This window comes from Andrographis paniculata, unplaced genomic scaffold (assembly GCF_009805555.1).
Source record: "Andrographis paniculata isolate CXL003 unplaced genomic scaffold, ASM980555v1 Contig45END, whole genome shotgun sequence".
In the NCBI taxonomy this organism is placed as follows: domain Eukaryota; kingdom Viridiplantae; phylum Streptophyta; class Magnoliopsida; order Lamiales; family Acanthaceae; genus Andrographis; species Andrographis paniculata.
The window spans coordinates 3,313,274-3,334,438 of NW_026137579.1; the positions used below are offsets into that span (position 1 = coordinate 3,313,274).

Here is a 21,165-nt window from a genome sequence, read left to right on the forward strand (position 1 = left end):
TTTCAGAATTCCAACAGATTAGGGGATGAGTCATGACCTGCATTTCTTGGCATGCTTGGGTTATTTTGAAATTAGGTACTCTTCCATCAAATATGGTTAGCTATGGTTTTATGTTGTCTCTGAGATGTTGAAACATATTAGGAGTATAAGCCTGTTCTTGTTTTGACAAATGGCTGGTGGAATAACTAGTAAAGAACATGTTATGGATCTGCAGTTCCCTCAGTTGTTTGATAGGCTTACAGTAACATGGCTTCAAAGTATTGTGCCCTGTTCCAATGGATAAAAGCTAGCCATGCCACCCTGTCTTCTGTGTTCCACATTGCATATTTACATCAATCATTCATAACTACCTTGGTGAATCTTTACTTGAGGGATCAATTAAAAATAATTTTGAATTTTAAGCACCTGAAAAGGCCAGCTGGAGAAGAGTTACTTCATCCTAAATTTGAGGGCTTTTCTTCATAACTTTTCCTCTCTGGAGCCCTTGTTCACAATTTTTAGTACATAACCTGCAGAAGAATGCATGGCATCACAGAGGGGCAAAGAAGTCCTCCAACCAGGTACACACACATGAATCCAGAATAGAAGAATTTCAGTTATGTAACTAAAGATTGGGTTCACCTTGGCAATCCTACAGGGAAATTTCTAGTTACAGCCCAACTTACTTGGGAAAATGTGGTCAAACTGAACCTGGTTCAAAGGATACAAAAAGGCCTAATTCTGAAGGTACGTGAATCTTGAATGACACTGTTGTCCCCATCTTACAATTTTGCATTAATATGTCAATTGTAGTTGAATTCTATCTTCATTAGGAAATCCTCTCATTTTCCATGATGCCCATAAATCTATTTTGAACTTAGCTTCTACATGAAGTTCTATTTCCAATTGGAAAAGGATGACTTACACTGACATATGAATGGTTTGTAGAAAGAAATCTTGCTGGAATCAATAGCCTAGAACATAGTTGGCAACATTGTAGTGCAAACTAATATTCTAAATATAGTGGAAAGTAATGGTTGGAATATATGCTGTGCGCTTTCTCCTTCATTAGTTAAGGGCTTAAGGCAGTTCTTTGATAAATGATATCAACAGTCTGCAATTATTATTATTATTACAGTTTCAATGTCTTGTTTTCTATCATTTGCATTTAGTCTCCATAATGATTAAAGTTTAGAATTCCATGCCACTGCTTAGAATTCCAATGTAGGTAGCTAGCTAGGTGTCAACAACTTTTTTGAATTGATGGATGGACACATAAGACAGATAGGTTAATATGGCCATACCTTGTATGTAGCAGATGAATTTGACAATCACAGCACAAACAGAGACACAGCAATGAAGATGATCCATTCCTGTATAATTGTTTGTGCATCAGTTGGCTGAAATACCTCTAATACCCCTAAATTTTAGAAAATGACCAAAACCCAATGGTGGACAGTAAGAACATGCTTTTCTATTGTGAAAACTGGCTTTAATATCTTCCATAATGTAACAAATAATTGAAGTTTTTTGGTTGACTAATTGTATTGCCCCATTATGACATGTCTGCGTCAAACTATTGTCACATTATTTATACCTAAATATTTATGGGATTAAATAATGATAGCAGCCATTATTGGTCACATGGCATGGCCACAGTCATATTATCAATTTTGCCTTCATTCCCAAGAGGAGTGAGGGGTTAAAATGTCAGTTAACATCTCGTTTATAAATCAAATCTTATTTTTATTTGAAAGTGCCCATACACAGTACACAAACTCACTTTCCCAAAATAGTGATAAATCTATAAAAAAAAATAATAATAATAAATAAAAAAAATCGGAGAAGTACTTTTGTTACGTCCACCTACTTTTTTCTACCATCCTTTTATCTTTATTTATTTTAAAATTTAGTTCTACCATTTTATTTATTATAAAAAAAAAAAAAAATCTAATGACAAGAGAACATTTATTCACCAAATATAAAATATTATCAAATTTGCAAAAGAATGAATAATAAATGTCGGCAAATAGTGGCTAGCTTTAAATGTTGAGTTTTGGTTCAGCATCTGACTCTTCCAAAAATTTTGCACTTTATAAAAAGTCATTTTATGCATTCTTTGGTTAAATGTTGACTATAAAATTGCAGCTTTTTTCTCCCCTAGATATATGGCATTATCCAGCTTGAAATTAAATATAAATAAATAAATATGTATAATCAACATTAAGAAAATAATAAAGCATCCATAAAAAATAGCATTAAAATAATAAATAAAATAAAATGAAAGTAATAAAGCATTATCTTCACAGTGTCTTCTTCATTGGCAACAAAACCGGGTAACCGACCCACAGAAATATTACCGTTGGTGGAATAATACACGTGGCGTCCATCCTGTCTTCTTCGGATTCTCTCGTCTTCCTCATTTGTTTCTTTTCTTCCTCCTCACTGCCTTTCCAGATTTTGGTTCCACATTTATACACACACAGGCACCACGCCCTTGGCTAGCTGGCTACCTTTCTCCCGCTAGCTTGGTTTTTAGGCTAAAATCTTCAAATAAAAGATCCTTTATGAATTTGGGATCTCATGGATAACAGTTCTAAAGTGTGAAGACGATGGCGCCACTTTCCGGTGGACTGTACTTTTGTTTCCTTCTTATTGCGGATTTAGTTTTGCTAGGATTGACGGTGGCGATTGAATTTGACTCCGGATCGATGACGCTGTCCAGCATGAAGCTCCTCGGAGACGCCCATTTGAGCAACGAGAGCTTCAGGCTAACTCGAGACGTCGGCGTGCCTTACTCCGGCGCCGGAAAAGTTTTGTATTCTAAGCCTATCAAGTTCCGGCGGCCGGGTTCTGAGTCGCCGGCGAGCTTTTCCACATTCTTCTCGTTCTGCGTGACGAACTTGAACCCCTCATCGATCGGCGGGGGGATTGCATTTGTGATCTCGCCGGACGACGACTACGTGGGCGACGCCGGAGGGTTTTTGGGGGCCATGGACGGCGAGGGTTCCCAGAAGAACGTGGTGGCGGTGGAATTCGACACCCTTTTGGACGTTGAATTTAAGGACATCAATGGGAATCACGTGGGGTTAGATCTGAATTCCATGGTTTCCAGTCGAGTCGGTAATTTGGACACCATCGACGTCGATTTGAAAAGCGGCGATCTGGTCAATGCCTGGGTCGATTATTCCGGTCCTAACCGGACCATCAAAGTCTACGTATCGTATTCCAATTTGAAGCCCAGAGACCCAATTTTGTCCGACGAATTGGATCTGAACGACTTCGTCGTCAACGATTTCATGTTCGTCGGATTCTCCGGGTCAACTCAGGGCAGCACTGAAATCCATTCCATCGAATGGTGGAGCTTCACTTCAACCTTCGACGATAATCCCTCGGCGGCGGCGCCGCCGACGCCAACGGCTAGTTTGATGAACCCCACGGCGAGTGCAGCCAAGTCTCCGCCACCGACTGCAGAACCCAACTCCACCGTCGCCGCCAACACGACGTCGTACGATAAAGACAGTAACGGCGACGGTAAGTGCCACAATCAGCTCTGCAAAAGCGGCCCCGGCGCCGTCGCCGGCGTGGTAACGGCGAGTGCATTTTTCTTGGGATTCTGTGCAGTGGCATTGATTTGGGTGTACGGAAAGAAGTTCAAGCGTGGCAAAAAGTCGGACACTTTAGCCTCAGATGTAATAAAAATGCCAAAGGAATTCGGGTACAAGGAGCTCAACATTGCCACCAAGGGATTCGATTCGAACCGGGTTATCGGGCACGGGGCGTACGGAACAGTGTACAGAGGCACACTTCCGGCCACCGGCGACGCCGTGGCGGTGAAGAGGTGCACTCTCAACGGACAGGGGAAGGCAGAGTTCCTGTCGGAATTATCGATAATTGCAACTCTCCGGCACCGGAATCTCGTCAGGCTTCAGGGATGGTGCCACGACAAAGGTGAGAGTTTACTCGTCTACGATTTGATGTCCAACGGAAGCCTCGACAAGGCACTGTACGAGTCTCGGATGACTCTGCCGTGGCCTCACCGGCGGCGGATTCTCCTCGGCGTCGCGTCGGCGTTGACATACCTGCACCAGGAGTGCGAGAATCAGGTGATCCACAGAGACATCAAAGCCAGCAACATTATGCTGGACGAAGGGTTCAACGCCCGATTGGGAGATTTCGGGTTAGCGAGGCTAATCGAGCACGACAAGTCGCCGGACGCCACCGTCGCGGCGGGGACGATGGGTTACCTGGCGCCGGAATATCTTCTCACCGGCCGGGCGTCCGATAAGACCGACGTTTTCAGCTACGGCGCGGTGGTGCTCGAAGTGGCCAGCGGGCGGCGCCCCATCGAGAAAGACGCCGGAAAGGCCGGCGGCGGACGCGGCGGCAATTTGGTGGAATGGGTGTGGGGATTGCACCGGGAAGGGCGGCTGATGATGGCGGCGGACGCCCGGCTGGGGAACGAGTTCAACGAATCGGAAATGCGGCGGGTGCTGCTGGTGGGGCTGGCCTGCTCGCACCCGGACCCGGCGGCGAGGCCGGCGATGAGGGCGGTGGTGCAGATGCTGGTCGGAGAAGCCGAAGTTCCGGTGGTGCCTCGGGCGAAGCCAACGTTAAGTTTCAGCACGTCGGAGCTTTTGCTGACGCTGCAGGACAGCGTATCGGAATCCGATTTGAACTGCATGATCGCCGCCACCTCGTCGTCGTCGTCGTCGGAAAATAGCCTCATCCACCACGGCGGCGTAGACTTGGTGTGATTTGTAAAATTTGACATTGCCTGCAACTGTACGTTCGTTCGTTAGTTCGTTTATTAACTTAATTCATTAATAATTAATCATTCGTTTATTTGTTACATTACATACATTCAGATTCAGTTCACTCTGCCTGCAAATATCACCACTACTCACATTTCACATCAAATTTGTAATATGTGTGTAAAATTATTTGTTCTCAAATCTTTTTATTTTTTGGATGAAGGAAAAGGTGGTGTGATCATTTTTCCTTCTTATCCATCTTGCAAAAGAGTAGTACTTCAAGTAGAGGTTTAGTAAAGTGCACAACCAACTAACAACTGATGTAATTATTGCCTGAGGAAATGCATATGCAATTTGCCCAACAACATTATACCAATAAAGTTCCCATCTTCTCATATCTGGGCTTTCAATATTTTCATGATTCTTGCTTGCCACGCACCACACTCCTGAGCAGTGGAAAAACATGGCACTGTGCTGATATTTTCTTAGCAAAACCTGGTGATTCTTGAGAGCTCCCAGGACCTGAACTCCGGATATTACACTCGGGTCACACTAATCCATTCATTATGAATGGGCGACGTGGATCCATGTGGCATGGAGCACCAGGGAGCTCCCAAGAATGGGTGATGCAAACTGGTCCAGAAGCAGCTTTTTTATAGCACACAGTTTCTGATGATTGCAACCAAACATGACAGCTCCTCTCAGATAAATTTTATAATGGCTGTCTCAATGAATTAAATGCTCAAACATGGACAAATCTCCATCCCTTTGTCTCTTTTCCACTTTTCTTTATACAAACTTGTGTCCAATCATTCCACAAATTCAATCTAATCCATCCAAACCCATCTCAAAATTAGTGTCCTCAAATCACACACCCACCCACACCCACCGATTTAATACATACTATGATGTAATTATTCTCTTGTTAAACTAACTGACAAGATATCATCACTCCAACCATGACACAACACCACACATGTACACAATTTCCCATCAAGAATCTTGTCTACCAAATGTAAAGGGTTTTTTATACTTCCACCGTTTCACAACAACTTCCTCCTCATCATTGTTTTTTTTTGGATGTCATTTCACTTTTTTCTTCTTTGAAATACATTTTCTAACACCTATTGCATAATTTATAATTAGGGAATTTTCATTATAGTCCATTGGGCCAATTCTTGGCCCATTTTAAGTCGGCCCAATTGCGGCGGCAGTATAACGACGCGTTTGGATGTTCGACAAAATAAATTTGGAAATTCGAGTAAACGTACACGCCTCCTGCTATTGCTGTAATTTGGGTTTTGGATTGCAAATTTGCAGTCGCCCCAACGGAGTGTGTGTTCTTTCTCACCACTCTAACTTCATATAAGAATAATACTAATAATCTGTTCCCCTTCTAGATCTTGCCCTTTTTTCTCCCCTTTTTCCTTGATTTTGCTTGGAGAGCGATGGATTACGAAGGAGATTTCGACGATCACATCCCGCCCCCTTCGTTTGATAGGATGGTGAGTTTGTTTTTTATTTGGCCTTAGATTTTACTTCGAATTTCACTTGGCTGATGATAGATCTGTTGTGTTTTCGGATCAATTTTAGCTCTTATGTTCTGTGATCTGTTGTGTTTGCTTTCGAAGGGAGATTTGTCTATCTGCCTTGTATGTTGGTGTTGATTTAGAATTTATGGTGTTGCGTTCTACTAGTAGAATGCTGTTGATTTTGTGGAAATTAACCATGTTGATTTGGAATATGGATTGGTGCTTTGAAATCAAATATGTTGATTTGGAATAGTGATATGGGAGAGAGAATGGAGAATCATCATTTTCGTAAGAAATGTTAGTATTGCATTTTATAATTTCAATGCAGATTTGTATTTGGGGATGTTCTATTCTGCCATTTGCAATGGCAACTTTGTATTACATAATACTGATTTCTCCATGTGAATTACATTACTAAGATTTATACTTAGTTCTGCATATCTGCTCTTGTTCTCAGACAAATTTGGGGAAAGATGCAGTAGTGGGCAAAGGAGGATTCAACCCAGGATTGATTGTGTTGCTGGTGGTGGGTGGGCTGCTGCTGCTATTCCTGATTGGAAATTATGCTCTGTATCTGTATGCCCAAAAGACCCTTCCCCCAAAGAAGAAGAAGCCCATTTCCAAGAAGAAGATGAAGAGGGAGAGACTCAAGCAAGGTGTGTCAGCACCTGGAGAATAATCATTAATGGTAAGAATTAGCCTGAACTAGCACTTGCCCATTTCAAGAACTTCGGCAATTATAATGCAAGAAAGAACACTTGTTTGTTTACACAGGGTTTTAGACTATAGATTTGGAACCACCATCCACCCAACCATGTTGATCTCTTTTTTACATGTTTGGTTGTAATTTGTTGTTTGTTCTGTTTGCTGGAGATTTAGACATATATCTCGTCATCATCATCATTTTGTTTAAATTTCAGTTGGGAGGTTCTGGATTTTTGGAAGCTTGTGTTCTGTTGTGCATTGTCTTGCTTTATAACAAACCAAACTTGGGGGAAGTTGAATCCAAGTGTCGTTGCCATGTTTTTTTTTTAATTTTATTTTTTAAAAAAAGTATGGGTGAAATCATATCTTTTCAGTATGAAAATACAAACCCACACCACAATTTCATGGGCTCTGGTCTTTTCCATATTATGTATGGTGAAAGTAGTTTTGCTGTTTTTTTTTAAAAAAAAAAGTTATTCTGTAAGAGATAATATTTTATTTTTATTTAAAATTATGTAAAAAAAGCGAAATGAAAAAATATCCATGGATTGCCCAGAACGTGCTTCTAAACACATTTATTTCAATCAATTTCATTATTAAATTTGTGTTAAAATAGTGAGAAATTTGGACTCATTTGTAATGTTTGACTTAGATTTGTGTTGATATTTTCTATCTCATGACATACTCATTCTTGCTCAATGTAATTCATTGTACAATGGTAAGAACATATCTGTTTTCTTTATTAAAAAAAAAAAGGTGTTTTACAATATCTCTTTTTTGAGGTTATTTTGATGTTCCAGCTTCCTCATTCTTTTCTAACATTAATACAAATATATAAATATCATCAGCGTGCCATCTGTGACAGTTCTTAGAGAAAAATAATAAATTCATCGAATATAAAAAAATAGTGGTCAAATTCAGAAGGGAGTTGTAAGGTATTGAATAATCTGTCTTAATCAACGGCCCCCATTTTAATCAATGATATGGAATATATTGATATCAATTGACATAAACTACGACTAACTTTTACAAAGTACTCCACTATTTAATTAAAAAGAAAGTTAGAATACACAAACCCAAGCAAGAAATAAATTGAAGAGCTGTCTGTCTCTGCCCATAAAGTCTGCCACAGACACACAGAGACTGCGTAGGAAACGTTTTTTCACTGTCCTAACATCTTTCTCAGTGTACTAACTCTCATTCACATCACATCTCCCTCTTTTCCATTGACAATTTCACATCGTCCATCCATCCATCCATCCATATAATATTATTAACATTAATAATGTATCTCCAATTTGACACAAAAGATTCTCCCACTTTTCTAAACCCAAGAAAAATGATTTTTTTTTTTTTAAGAAAAAAACAATAATAAAAGAAAAGAGAGGCTATTGCACTCTTGTGTCACTTTTCAAGGAATCATCAGATGATGATGATGATGATCATGGAGCAATCTATCAACCAAGCAATAAACTGTAAAAATCTTTTCTTTAATAAGCATATTCAAAAAACAGCATCACAATCTACTAATGAAAAATTTACCTTTTAGAGAAAATATTATTTCTAATTTCTATGTATGAATTCTATGAACGAAGATTTGAGATATTTGATTGTGGAACAAGCCTTTCCCCTATTCTTGCAGGCTCCGATTTACACCTTGTGAGCACTAATGGCAATGGTGGATTTTTCCCCTCTTCTTCTTCTTCTTCTTCTCCGCCATTGCTGCTGACCTTCAATTCTTCTTCATCTTTTTCAGCAGAAGAAGAATTCCCCAATCCCTTACAGCTTTCGATTATTGGCACCCCTAATTCTTGGAGTTTTTCTTCACTGTTGTTCCCTTTCGATTCTTCGGACAATGGAGAGCCCCAAAATCTGCCTCCCAATGAAGAAGATCTGTAGGGAGCAGATCTGCACCTTGTCAAAATTAGGGCATTTTGTGGCGGACAAGAGCAAGGCGTTTCAGAAGAATCCTTCTGATTGCAGTCGTTCTCACTCACGACATTGCTGCTTCTGCTCGTCGTGCTATTGTTGTAATAATTATTGTTATTACTACCAGTAGGGGGATCTTCATCTTCATCTTCATCTTCATCTTCATCAATCTTCTTTCTGTTATTGTCCGAATGAACCCTAAATGAATCCTCCTTAGAATCCCCAAACTTCCAAACCCAACCCCAACTGCAGAAAAATCTCCCAAACCCGCTCTTGGACCGGCGGAATCTCGAACAGACTTTCCCACAGGAGAAGGGTTTCTTCACCCACCACCACCACCGGCGGCGTTTCCCGGCGGCGGCCCTGCCCTTCGATTTGGCGGCGCGGCGGACCCTGACTTGTCCGATGCAGGTGACTTTTGGGGAGGAGGGCTCCTGAGTTGTCTCAATGGGGACACGATTCTTATTCCTGCTCCTGAGATAAAACAATGGGCTGGAGCGCGATCTTCCCCGGCTGCTTCGGCTGCCCGCATTGCTCCTCAAGAATCGCATCAATGGCGGAGGGAACTTGTCTCCCCCTGCCCTCCCTGGGCTCGACAGCGGCTTTGATAGAGCTTTCATTTCTTTCTTTCTTTTTTCTTCTTCTGTGTGTTTTTTTTTATTAAGCTCAAATGTGAGCACTCTGCACGATGCTGCCTGTAATGGATACTGATGATGATACCAATATATACACACATATATATATATAATTTCTCTTCCCCGTGTTCAATATCCTGCTGCTGCTGCTGTGTTTAAACTTGTTTGTATGTATTTATTTGTATGTGCATCTATCTCATTGATGTTTGTTTCATTAGAGGTGGTGTGGACCGTGTGGTTGGATTAAATAATCTCGTACATTCTTGGGAGGTCCTAGGAGTAGGAGCGCCTGCCCTGCCCGAGTTATTTACCTTCTAATTAGGGTTACTGTTTTCTGGTTTACTCACCGAAGGAAATATTTTGTAAAGTGCACGCACGGGTGGGTCTTTTTACACCTTTTAGCACGTGTCCATGTTGTGTTCCATTCCACTTACTCTGGTCTTAAAACGTCAGTAAGTTTTATGGGCCGCGGATCCCGGAGTCCGGGTCCAGGTAAGTTTTGCAGGATGGTAGGACCTGGCAAGATTTCTTGCCCACACAGCAAGTTTTTGGAGACAGTCGGCAGTGTTTGCTTCTTTAGAAAATCAGAGAGTCGGCTGGATTGTTCACTGAGTTACCAAATCTTGAAAAAGAGATTGATTGATGTGCATTATTTTTCTGGTTAAAGTGAGACATTTTTACCAAACTTGATTATTCTGATTTCATGAAATCATTTCTTTTGGGGTGCAAAAAATCTCTTTAGTTGGTTCTTAAGATATTCCATTTCATTTCATGGGCAAGTTAACTATATCACAAACATCATTTCATTTTGGATTTAAAAGATTCCTCCTTCCATAGATAAAGTTAGAGTTAATTATAGATGATTATTATATCAAATCCAACCAAAATGTGACCTGTTTTTCTAGATTAGATTAGATGTCTATTGAAATGCTTGAAACCCCTAAGCTGTCTGCTTGTCAATTTATTATTATTATTAGCAAAACTTAATTGAGAAAGATGGAGGCCATTTTAGATTGGGGACCAGCAGGAAAATGACAAATTTCCATAAAAGATAGGCTATGGCTATGGCTATGGCTATGGCTATGGTTGCCTCCATAAATTTCCCCTTCAAGATTTGATCATATGCAAACTACTACATTTTTACCTCTACCCTTTTCACCGTGTGCTTCTTCCTATTTATCTTTTACACATTTGGATTGACTCCAAAAATGTTATAACCCCTCATTATCGACGTCGTCGTTTTCGTCTCCGATGATCTCGACCGGTCCTCGTGGATTCCCGAAGAGCGTTAAGAATATCTTCCGGTGACATTCGTCGCATAGAGAGAAATACGAGAAGTGACCCTCTTCGGGGAGTCGATGAATGGTCGCCGTCGGCAGCGCACGACCCATGTATTCGAGCGTCGACTGGGGAGCCACTGGATCATCTAGCCCCTGTTCCATGCCAAACATAGCAACAATTGATTATTAGTATTAGTAATTCTGCAAATTTTGGGAAGAAAAAGAACAGACAGGTGCAGCAAACCTGCCATATGTGAATTGGGCCATTGTATCCTGTCAGCACACATTCTGCCTGTCCAGACATGAACTGAAGCCATCCTAGAATGCCTTTTTGAAGACACTTCCTCTGCACTTGAAGATCCATTAAGCTGAATCCCCAATTTGAGACCTGCAGCACAGCTTCTTCGACGAATGGCTTCGGGCTGCCCTGACGAATGGACTCTTCCACGTCTCTTTGCCACTTCTCTTCAAAACAAGACGATTTCACGACATCTTTATCCTGATTACGATTCCAAGAAAATCGATAGGGATGGCTGCAAGCTCTCCTAACAAGAGATACAATGATAGGAAGAGAATACTTCACCTTCTTCCCGAGAGATATAGCCAACCATTTCTCGATTCGCCCGTGCTTCCCTGATAGAAAAGTTCGATGATAAAAGTAATTGAGAAGCTTCGGGAATCTTCTCGCCAGATAGTACAACAGTTTTCGTCTTCTTGTCCAGTTTTCCCAAGCTTTAGACATCTCCTCTTTCGTCATACTTGCGTCGTAAGGATTCACAAACGGCGCCAACATGGCTGCACCTGTTGGTAAGAACATTCACAAGCCGTCATCAAACATTCGACACAAATACAAGAATCCTTCATTAAGAGTGGAGTTTTTTTACCTGCAACTTTATCCGGGACATACTTGAGAGCTGCCCAAGCGTGGAGAGAGCCAGTCGAATATCCGAGAACCCAGAATTTACCCTTCACTCCCACTGAATCTGCTAACTGTGACATATCCATAGCTGATGAGGTAAGTGTTCGGTTATGGTGTGGATCGCTCTCCCCAAAACCGGGAAGATCGTAACTTATGAGCCGAACACCAAACTCTTCAAGCAGCGACACCTTCACACCGAGCACGCCTGTTTTATGATCATCGTTCAAAAAACTTTCAAGTCTCTGAACATTACATAAAGTATATATAGTTTTGAGTTGCTGCCGATTACCAATGAGCCGCGAGGACAAGAACCCGTGTGGAATGATCATGGAGTATCTTGCTTTATCGGGTGGAACTCCAATCTCCTGATAAGCCATGTATCGGCCATCAGGGAGCAATACACGTGTCGCGCTGCGAGGATGTATCGAAACTTTCTTCGCCATTGTAATGGTGCTATCTTGCTTGCTAGTCGGACTCAGAACTGTAAATACAACGAGAGATTCAATTGCCACAAAAACACAACTTCTTAGAACAGATTGTCTGATCTTGATCTGTCATGTAAGAAGAACCTCAAATGCTAACACAGCTTCAATTCTAACACACAGTAAACCGAAGAACAGACAACAAATTTCATTGGCAGATTTTCAGATTTCGGAAGTAAACTAAAAGAGTGATGCTGTCTGATAAATTCTAACAAGCAATAATTTAAAAGATTACCAGCAAGTGCAAGGATAGAAACGAAGAAAATGATCGACCAAGAGTGAACTGGATCGCGATCTTCCGGCAAGAACTCGTTCAGAAACCTCAGTTTCTCCGACACCTGAGCCAACGGCTCTTTTGTTTTCTTCACAATGTACGAGTCATCGGTCAGTACAGTCTGCTGCACAACATCTCTGCAACCTCTCCCCAATTCCAACACCATTTCTCCCCAGGCCTTAACGAACCCCTTGATTTGATCCTTGAGGCTCTCCGTTTCTTCCTCAACCGTCGCCTTCGGTAGAAACTCCGGCCCCAAAACTTCGATCGAATCTCCGGGGAATCTAATCCCCGTATCCTCCACTAAGCTTGCTAGCTCCTCCCTCCATGATTTAGATTCCCCAGATACCTCCATAAACACGTTTCAACCAAACAGTCTGCAACTCACATCAGCAAAATCGATTGAGATGAAATCTCTGTATTTCCTATCCGAAACAGCAACTGAAGATAAAGATGCAATGTGCACAGTGAAGTGATTTTTATGATGAAATGCTTGGAGAGAGATGATAAAGATGAAGGAAGGTACAGCTGTAAAGAAAGAAGAGAATGTCACAGAAGTGCCAAAAGACACCTCCCATTTAATTTATTCATTCCATTGTTGCATCAGAAATTTGCTGTACAGAATTAAATCAAGCAAGACAGAAGGCTCTACAGCTACACTACCCCCAGAAACCTGAATTTCTTCAATCCTCGCAATTTCTTTAACTAATCTGCTTTACAAAAAGAACAATATTCCAAATCCAAACCGGCCATTCCTCAGAAGAATCAATTCTATATTGGAAAAGCAACAAAAGCAGCATTGAGGGTTTGCCTTTTTTTTTTCACATCCAGGAAAAGGGCAAAAGGGTGCTCCCAATTCCTTGCTCTTTACTACTCATTCTCTTCTATTTTTTGCCAAAAGTGACATTGAAAACAAGGCTGTAAGGACCATCTAGCCACACCATTATCGTCCTACTCCTACAAAAATAACATTTACAGTCAACCGCACTGCGCAGATTTCCTGAGAGAATGAGTTATTGGGCCATAAATTGCAAAAAGAAAAAGCGCTGTTGATTCGTGGTGGTCCACTCCCGATTGGGAAATGGGTCTCTGTGCAGTAACTTTTCATTTATTTTAGCAGTGGAAGTTTCGTGAAACTTTGCAGCTTTGGTGCGACGATGTTGGGGCGACGGCTTGTCCGGAGGGGACACCAATGATGCTGCCGCATGCCTTTCTACTGCAATACCGCCGGCTGTTTTGCCCCACATGCATTCGGTTTAATCTTTAATTATGCCTAAATTACAAAATCGTTATAGCGTTTTATAGGTGTGAGAATTAAAGATATAGACAATTTTAGAATAAGAATATTATTTTGGGATAAAGCGTGTTTAGCCCGGTTGAGAGGAGTGCAGCCCAATCGGTTTGGCCCAGCCGTACAGTCAGCGGCTCAGGTGATGCCCGACGGCTTCGACCCATGACAACACAACCGGTCCGGCCCAGCCGTGCGAGTTGCGTTGCATATTTTTAGGGAAGAAACAGCCAAGTCGTTGCTTATTTTCAAGATTAGTAGTAATATAACCATGGTTGTTTCACAATCTATTTATTTTTTCATTGTTGTATTTCTTATTTATTTAACATTACAAATATCATTTGAATTTACATATATTACAAAAAATCATTAAATTTATCGTATAATAAGATTAGTTTAATCTTTTTACCTCTATTTATATTATATCTCAATATAATACTAATATTTCTAAAACTATGTAAAAAAAAAAAAAAAAAAAACAGATAAGTCATCGCCAGTAATAACTCAATCCAATTACTAGATCTATGAAATGGGAATACATCAGCAAAGTTCAAGTTTTTGGTTTAGAGCAAGTAGTCTCTCAATGTTTTTAAATTTATAAGGAATTTTTACAACTCTTTTAGATTAGGACAAAGAACCCACTTGATCTCCAATTATTTGAAGCAATAATTTAAAAATACTCAAATTGAACAAAATTTTAGATATGAATTCCAAGAACTTTGTAAATTAAAATTCTCTGAACAAAGTATACTATATACTTCGAGCTTCCATTACTCCAATTTAGTGGGCCTTAGAATAATTATTTGCAAACTCATTTCCATTTAATATGAATTCAAATTCAAAGATGGGTGGAACTCCAGATAATAATAATAATAATAATAATAATAATAATAATAATAATAATAATAATAATAATAACAATAACAATAATAATAATAATAATAATAATAATAATAATGTTGACAATAATGAGTACCTAATTAACATATGGTGATTAGATTAGGGCTGGCACAAGGCTGTTAGAAGCATATAATACGGGGTAAGGTGTGCATCCATCTCATCCCATAAATAAATTAAATAAAAATTTGATCCTAACTTTGATTGAGTTGTTGGGTGCCTTCTTTCTAATTTCATTACAAACTGCAGTTGTAGACAATACAGGTAGGTCTGTCTGATCACGACAAATGTCTGTTTTATTTTAGCAGCGGTGACGCAGGTTACGTCTCTTCTCAGGTTTGTGGCATTGAATTGAATGCAGCAGCAATCTCCATGGAGGGTGCCCCAAATCCACACGATAAGATCGTATCATAGACCTAAATACAACTTGACCCTTTTCTAGAAATTGGTCGCCATCACAATATTCACTGCACATTTATTGCATTCTTATGGGCGACCACGACGACGTCACATGACCGTTTAGACACCAATTAAATTAGACATATTTGTGATTCATTCGATTCAAGCCATGAAATGTGTTGTTCTCAACGTGTGTGCGTGTGTGTATGTAGTAACGGGTGAGTGAGTATTGAATGTTTCTGTATTAGAATTGCCATTTAAAATAAAATTAAAAAAATCGATCAATTTTCACATAGCCTTCGTTTTTATAATTTGGGATTTAAATTATTTTTACCCTGAATTTAAATATGCCATCATAAATGCACGTTTCGAATCGGGAAATTGAAACTGACTTCGAGTCAACTAATTTGGTATATTATTACGTCTGTTTCCTCGCATTTAGTGCTGAGTTCGGATTGGCCGAAAATGCGTCTCCCGGAAGAAATCAAATGATGTGTTCGTTAGCATCTTCAATATAATCTTCCCTTCCATAAGAATTATATTATTTTTTATTTTAATTCGTTAATGTTACGAGAAAACGAGAAAAAAAAAAAACAAAAAACAAAGAGGTTTTACGTAGTTCGATGACGGTGTGTCAATCTACGTTCACGGCAGGAACCGGAGAGATTTACAATATGTCATCCGACTAAGAACTATAATTGTCTATTTATAAGTACCAAAAACATCCGAAACCTTAAACCTATTTGTTATTAATTAGGATAAGCCCAAAAGGAATCTGCCAATTGAAATAGTCCTTTTCCCTTTGTTTCAGGGTCAGTAGATCGCTAAATCCAAATCACGTTTCAACGGTTAAAAAATATATATATATTATTTTTTAACATATATAATTAATACTTTTACAAATATATCATTACATTATTTTTTTAATTATAAATCAATATAATATTAATATTCAAAAACCTGTCCAAATATCACTCTTTTCATTTAAAATTTCTAGAATTCAGACTCTCCTATTGGCCTTAATAAATAAAAATAGATCGATATAGTTAGCAGTCGCTAGTCAGTACGAGGTGGCGTAACACATTTAAGAATGGAATCAGACAATTTTAACTTTATATTAAACCAAGAATACTCACTTTGCCCACCACTTACGCACGATAATTATTTTATTTTATTTTTTTATGTACACGGGTATTATGTTTTTTTAATATATGGTAAACATATTTATTTATTGAGATTTAAAAATGCAGGCATATAAAAAAATTGTATGTATGTACCAAACAAGGCAAGGTAGGCGTTTGTGTAGTCATTAGTTAGTCAGGCTTCCTCAATTTTGCTATTTGAACAGAAAACACAGAAAGCATTTCGGAACCGCCGCACTGCAGCTGGAGACAGCAGGCTCTGCTGAGCGGAGATTATACAGCTCCACCATCTCTCAGCAATTCTTATCTTCTCCATTCCGCCGCCCAGTTTCATCTTTAAATTAGTCCATTCTGTTGGAACTACCGTGGAGGACAGGACGCACACTCTCAGATTTGTATCTGGTAAGTTTGACGGTTTTGTTTACGTTCCACAATCGAAATTTTGGTTTCTATATGTGTATGATATGAGCTATGGATGTTGATCGCAAATCGTGTATTTCTTTTTTATGGAAATTTGAGTTTTGGAATTTACGAGTTATTGTTTAGTTGATTTTTTTTTAAAAATATGAGCCTGTGAGGTATTGTGTTGCATTCCTTTTCTGGAGTTTGTGGCGGAGAAGGATTGTAGACTGTTGGTGAAAACAACATGGCACTTGAAATGTAATCCCTGTGTATGTTGCATGTCGGTACGGCTGACATGTTTCCTGGAAAAGAACTGACTGTTGAATCCTAGAGCTAAGACCGATGTTTTGGTGTTTATCCATTCTTATTGAAATTCAAACTTTTTTTCTGTTTCTCTTCGCTATTTGCTGTCATGTTTCAGTGAGATTCTTTTTCACATTAGCTGTCTGTATTATTTATATGTGGTTGCCATATAAAAGTTGTTCACTGCGGTGTGATCTTCAATTTTATTTCCGTTGAGAGTTTTATTGAGAAATAAGTGCAATGGCGTTTCAAGCAGAGAAAAATTTTGAATCCAGAAATGCGTGTACGGTTTCAGAAAATGGATTCTGACATCCTGATATTATCTAGATTCCATTTATATTATAATTCGTACTTGCCATTCTAAAAACGTAGAGCCATCTTTACCTATCTGGGAACAGAATCCTTTTTTGGCAGCCATATTAACAGTATGGGGATAGAAATATATGACTGACAGAATCGCGGCTTTAATGTACCGAATAAATGAGTGCCAATTTTGAAATAGGATTCACACTCGAGCACTTCATAATTTTGCTGAAGAATAGTGGGTTATATATTATCATTTGCTATTATTCTGTTGTACCAATAATATTATCCTAAAACAGTGAATGACCTAGAGTAAAGAGAAAGGGAAAATTGAAACTTGGTATTGTGGTTTGTATAATGATATTGTTTCTCCCCTGATAGCTACCTCTTTTGTTTACCTTTTATTGCTTTTTTTCTATTCGTATATTTTTTTCTTCTGTTGTGGGTTTGGTTGGTAGAGTGGAGGTTGTTTCCTATGGTTTTCCTTTGAAGGGATGGTATTGCTTCTTTCTTCTTCAATTGATTATTGATTAGAAGTTGGATTTCGTTGCAGAAGTTCGATTAGGCTGTTTTTATATATTTAAACAAACAAACAAAAAAATTCCTCGAGAAATTCTATTGCAGTCTTGTGGGTCAGGTGGGCCTTTCAAGGCATCTACCTTGCTACATCTTCATCTCTCTGATACAACAAAATATGCAGACCCCTAAACCCAGGTAATTTTTGTTTATGATTCATTCATGAATTGGGGCTAAATAATCTAGTTGGATAGATGTTCTTGCTTTCTCCTTTCTGGGGCTTCTGCTTTCTTGCATTTTAATGATTTCTGACACAAAATCTGTGGTTTGTTCCCCTGCGACATGATTCATGACTTAATCATCTGTGTATTCCCTTGAAGGGGTAAATTCTACTCATTCATATTATGAAGCAATGGCTCGGGAGTCGCGATCTAAATCTATTTCCACGTTTTTGTGCGCTCTGTAGTTGTGAGGATTAGATTTTTGAACTGTTTCCAAAAACTAATGGCCGAAAAAGAGAAATAGCAAATTTTAAATGGCACAAGGATTGATCTTCTTATATTTGAAAATGTTGTTTGTAACACCATACTTTGAATGCACATTGCAAACATCTTCACATGGATGTTTGTTTTAGATTTCATCTTGAGTATGGTCAAGTTTTTTTCAAGCTTTCATTTGCATAGATTTGTCAATTGGCTTTCTCAATATGATTTGTCATCTTATCTTTATTCCATATCTGAAAGTGAAAGTGTTTTTAAGTGCAGGCCTGGTTCTCTCAATGTGCCACAGAAGCAATCTCTCGCCACAACTAGAACTGCAAGGAAGCTCAAAACTCATGGATCAGATTCTGATTCATCCCCAAATCCAATTAGCAAAACACCTAAAGACAGAAGTGCGAAAGTTGCTGATCGGAGATCACCACGAGTTCTGGCAGTCGAGGTAAAGATATATACATTCTTAGTTCCCAAAATCCAATTTCTTAAAAACTGCTAATAGATGAAGATGCTGATAAGCTAGTGCTGTTTTAGCATAACATATTTGGTCGCAATAAACCTGGAATTCTTTGTTCTTGACGATACATGGAGTGACAGTAGTAAGAAATGCTATCCCCATTCGACTAAAACACAAATACTAGTTTGACGTTTCTCATTGGACACGTATTCACTACAGCATGTCTAAAAAACTGTAGCATTATTATTTTCTTGATGCACTTTTATCCTCTGTATTCCCTCACCTTTTCTTGCAATATTTTTCACACCCCTTCTCTTCCTTCTGCAAAATCTCAGAAGAAGAGATCAAACAAAGTGTCTGAATTGGACTCCCAGATCATCCACCTCCAAGAAGAATTGAAGAAGGCAAAGCAGCAGCTGAGCTCAAACGAATCATGGAAGAGTGCTCAGCAGGAAGCAGAAGATGCTAAGAAACAACTTGCAGTTGTAACTGCAGAACTCGAGGAGACTAAGAAAGAACTGAAGGAACTGTCCGAGTGCGAGGATACTCGAGTCCAGGAGCTGCGCAAGATATCACAGGATCGAGACAGGGCATGGCAATCAGAACTAGAGGCTGTTCAGAAGCAGCATGAACTTGACTCTGCTGCTTTGGCTTCTGCCATAAACGAGATGCGTAAGCTTAAACTTCAGTTAGACAGGGCTTACCAATCGGAAGCTTCACAAGCTAGGCACGCCGAGTCTGCCCATGCTGAGATACAAAGCTTGAGGCTCGAACTCACGGAAACTCTTGTGTTGGTTGAGAAATTAAAGACACAGTTGAGTGATAGCAGAGTATCTGAAGCTCGAAGCAATGATGAAGTTACTAGAGTTCATATGCAACTAGAGATATTGAAAGCTGCCGGGAAAACACTGCAAGAAGAACGTGTTAATGCCGTGGAAGCCTACAACACTTTACGACTAGAATTGGAGCACTACAAGAATAGAGTGAAGTCATTACAGGAACTCATCAGCATCCTCCAAGCCAATCGAGATGACCACAATAAGACGCTGATCCTTCCTATGGCCGAAGGTAAGATTGGAGTAAAAACTGATGAATCTGAACATTTGAAAACTCAAATTAGCAGTATGAAAAATGAAGTCAGTGAACTGAGAGGTGCACTTGAAGCTGCCGAAAGAAGATATCAAGACGAGCAGATTCAAAGCACCCTGAAGATTGGTAAATCCTATGAACTAATAGAGCATGCAAAACTGGAATCATCCTATAAAGCAGCTGAACTGGAGAAACAGCTAAAAGAAAGCAGGGATGAAGTTGAGGAACTGAGGACAACTTTGATTGAGAAAGAAAAGGAATTACAAAGCATGTCTTGCAAGAACAATGGACTGAATCTTGAACATGAACTTGATGCTTACCTAAAGAAGTCACTCTCAGAGCTCGAAGATCTTAAGGCTCATCTGCTAAGTACAAAGTTGCAGTTACAAACTGTGATCGAAGAAAACAAGATTCTGAAATCTGAAATCAAGATGAGTGAAAAGGAAAGAAGCAAAGCAAATGAAGAAGCACATGCATTAGCAGAGGCTGCCCGAGCTGCAGAACATGAAGCCTCAATAAAGCTTGGTTCTTTAACAGAGGAAGCAAATCAAAGTTTCAGAAAAGCTGCACTGGCCACCGAGCAGCTCGATGCAGCTCAGGCTGCTAACTTCGACATGGAAGCTGAACTAAGGAGGTTGAAGGTGCAATGTGATCAATGGAGGAAGGCTGCTGAAGCTGCCACAGCAATGCTATCTACGGATGATCACGGCAGGTATATAGACAAGACAGGATCTTTCGACTACCACAGTAACGACACAAAGTTGAGCTATTCGCAATCTGAAGACACGGACGACGAGGATTCGCCGAAGAAGAGAAATGGAAACATGCTGAAAAGGATAGGAGTGCTGTGGAAGAAAGGGCAGAAGTAAACAGTTTGAATTGCAACTCATTATATTTGTGTGTGAGTGAGGTGTATAGTTATTTCATGGCCAATTTATGAATTTTCAACATTTTGGTTTTCAATAATTCAAGAATTAATTCAATGTTTTTTTTTTTTAGCTGCCTCTCAACAAATACTATTTCCTTACCTTCATGCCTGTCATATATACGAACACACACTTGTTCTTGTAGCTGCAAAACCTTGGCTTTGTTGCCTCTATTTAATTTTTTTTTTTTCAAAAATATTATATTAAATATATATATATATCTTTGTCCCAAAACAATCATATGAAATTCTCAAAATTTTCAAGAGTAATAAATATGTATTCTTTTTGTACAAAATACTTCACACAATTTTCTTATCTCAAAAAAATAATCTTCAAATCAAAATAGAAAAAAAATAAACCCTAAACTTTCAAAACTCTATTGTCTACTGAGCCGGAGCATATGGTATTAATCTCCATTGTCTTGTAAGATCTGATTTACAGAGCGACAATGTTTATATTT

General features: G+C 39.3%; 5 protein-coding genes across 10 annotated transcripts; 3 read left to right on the forward strand and 2 right to left on the reverse strand.

The window, feature by feature from the left end:
* The first annotated feature begins 2,369 nt into the window (after nucleotides 1–2,369).
* On the forward strand, nucleotides 2,370–4,831 carry LOC127252238 (L-type lectin-domain containing receptor kinase VIII.1-like). Its single transcript, XM_051276329.1, has one exon. The coding sequence runs from the start codon at nucleotides 2,592–2,594 to the stop codon at nucleotides 4,734–4,736; it is 2,145 nt and encodes a 714-aa protein (XP_051132286.1). The 5' UTR covers nucleotides 2,370–2,591; the 3' UTR covers nucleotides 4,737–4,831.
* Nucleotides 4,832–5,999: 1,168 nt separating this feature from the next.
* Nucleotides 6,000–7,209, forward strand: LOC127252258 (DNA-binding protein S1FA-like). Its single transcript, XM_051276378.1, has 2 exons — nucleotides 6,000–6,238; nucleotides 6,723–7,209. Exons 1-2 carry the CDS (start codon nucleotides 6,182–6,184, stop codon nucleotides 6,942–6,944), a joined length of 279 nt encoding a protein of 92 aa, XP_051132335.1. The 5' UTR covers nucleotides 6,000–6,181; the 3' UTR covers nucleotides 6,945–7,209.
* A 1,344-nt stretch (nucleotides 7,210–8,553) lies between these two features.
* Nucleotides 8,554–9,519, reverse strand: LOC127251573 (uncharacterized). The gene has a single exon (XM_051275311.1). It carries the CDS (start codon nucleotides 9,517–9,519, stop codon nucleotides 8,554–8,556), a length of 966 nt encoding a protein of 321 aa, XP_051131268.1.
* Nucleotides 9,520–10,473: 954 nt separating this feature from the next.
* LOC127252242 (uncharacterized) lies at nucleotides 10,474–13,730 on the reverse strand. Of its 3 annotated transcripts, none has more exons than XM_051276352.1 (7): nucleotides 13,163–13,730; nucleotides 12,451–12,866; nucleotides 12,023–12,214; nucleotides 11,699–11,938; nucleotides 11,398–11,615; nucleotides 11,059–11,313; nucleotides 10,474–10,967 (listed from the first exon to the last, which is right to left on the reverse strand). In XM_051276352.1, exons 2-7 carry the CDS (start codon nucleotides 12,842–12,844, stop codon nucleotides 10,746–10,748), a joined length of 1,521 nt encoding a protein of 506 aa, XP_051132309.1. In that variant the 5' UTR covers nucleotides 12,845–12,866; nucleotides 13,163–13,730; the 3' UTR covers nucleotides 10,474–10,745. The 3 variants fall into 3 exon arrangements, with proteins under 3 accessions (XP_051132309.1, XP_051132308.1, XP_051132307.1); XM_051276351.1 differs by having other exon boundaries at nucleotides 13,153–13,730; XM_051276350.1 differs by having other exon boundaries at nucleotides 12,451–13,730.
* Nucleotides 13,731–16,338: 2,608 nt separating this feature from the next.
* LOC127252240 (interactor of constitutive active ROPs 2, chloroplastic-like) lies at nucleotides 16,339–20,768 on the forward strand. Of its 4 annotated transcripts, none has more exons than XM_051276337.1 (4): nucleotides 16,339–16,617; nucleotides 17,777–17,937; nucleotides 18,504–18,678; nucleotides 19,026–20,768. In XM_051276337.1, exons 2-4 carry the CDS (start codon nucleotides 17,918–17,920, stop codon nucleotides 20,646–20,648), a joined length of 1,818 nt encoding a protein of 605 aa, XP_051132294.1. In that variant the 5' UTR covers nucleotides 16,339–16,617; nucleotides 17,777–17,917; the 3' UTR covers nucleotides 20,649–20,768. The 4 variants fall into 4 exon arrangements, with proteins under 4 accessions (XP_051132294.1, XP_051132296.1, XP_051132297.1 ...); XM_051276339.1 differs by having other exon boundaries at nucleotides 17,780–17,937; XM_051276340.1 differs by having other exon boundaries at nucleotides 17,848–17,937.
* Nucleotides 20,769–21,165: the final 397 nt, after the last annotated feature.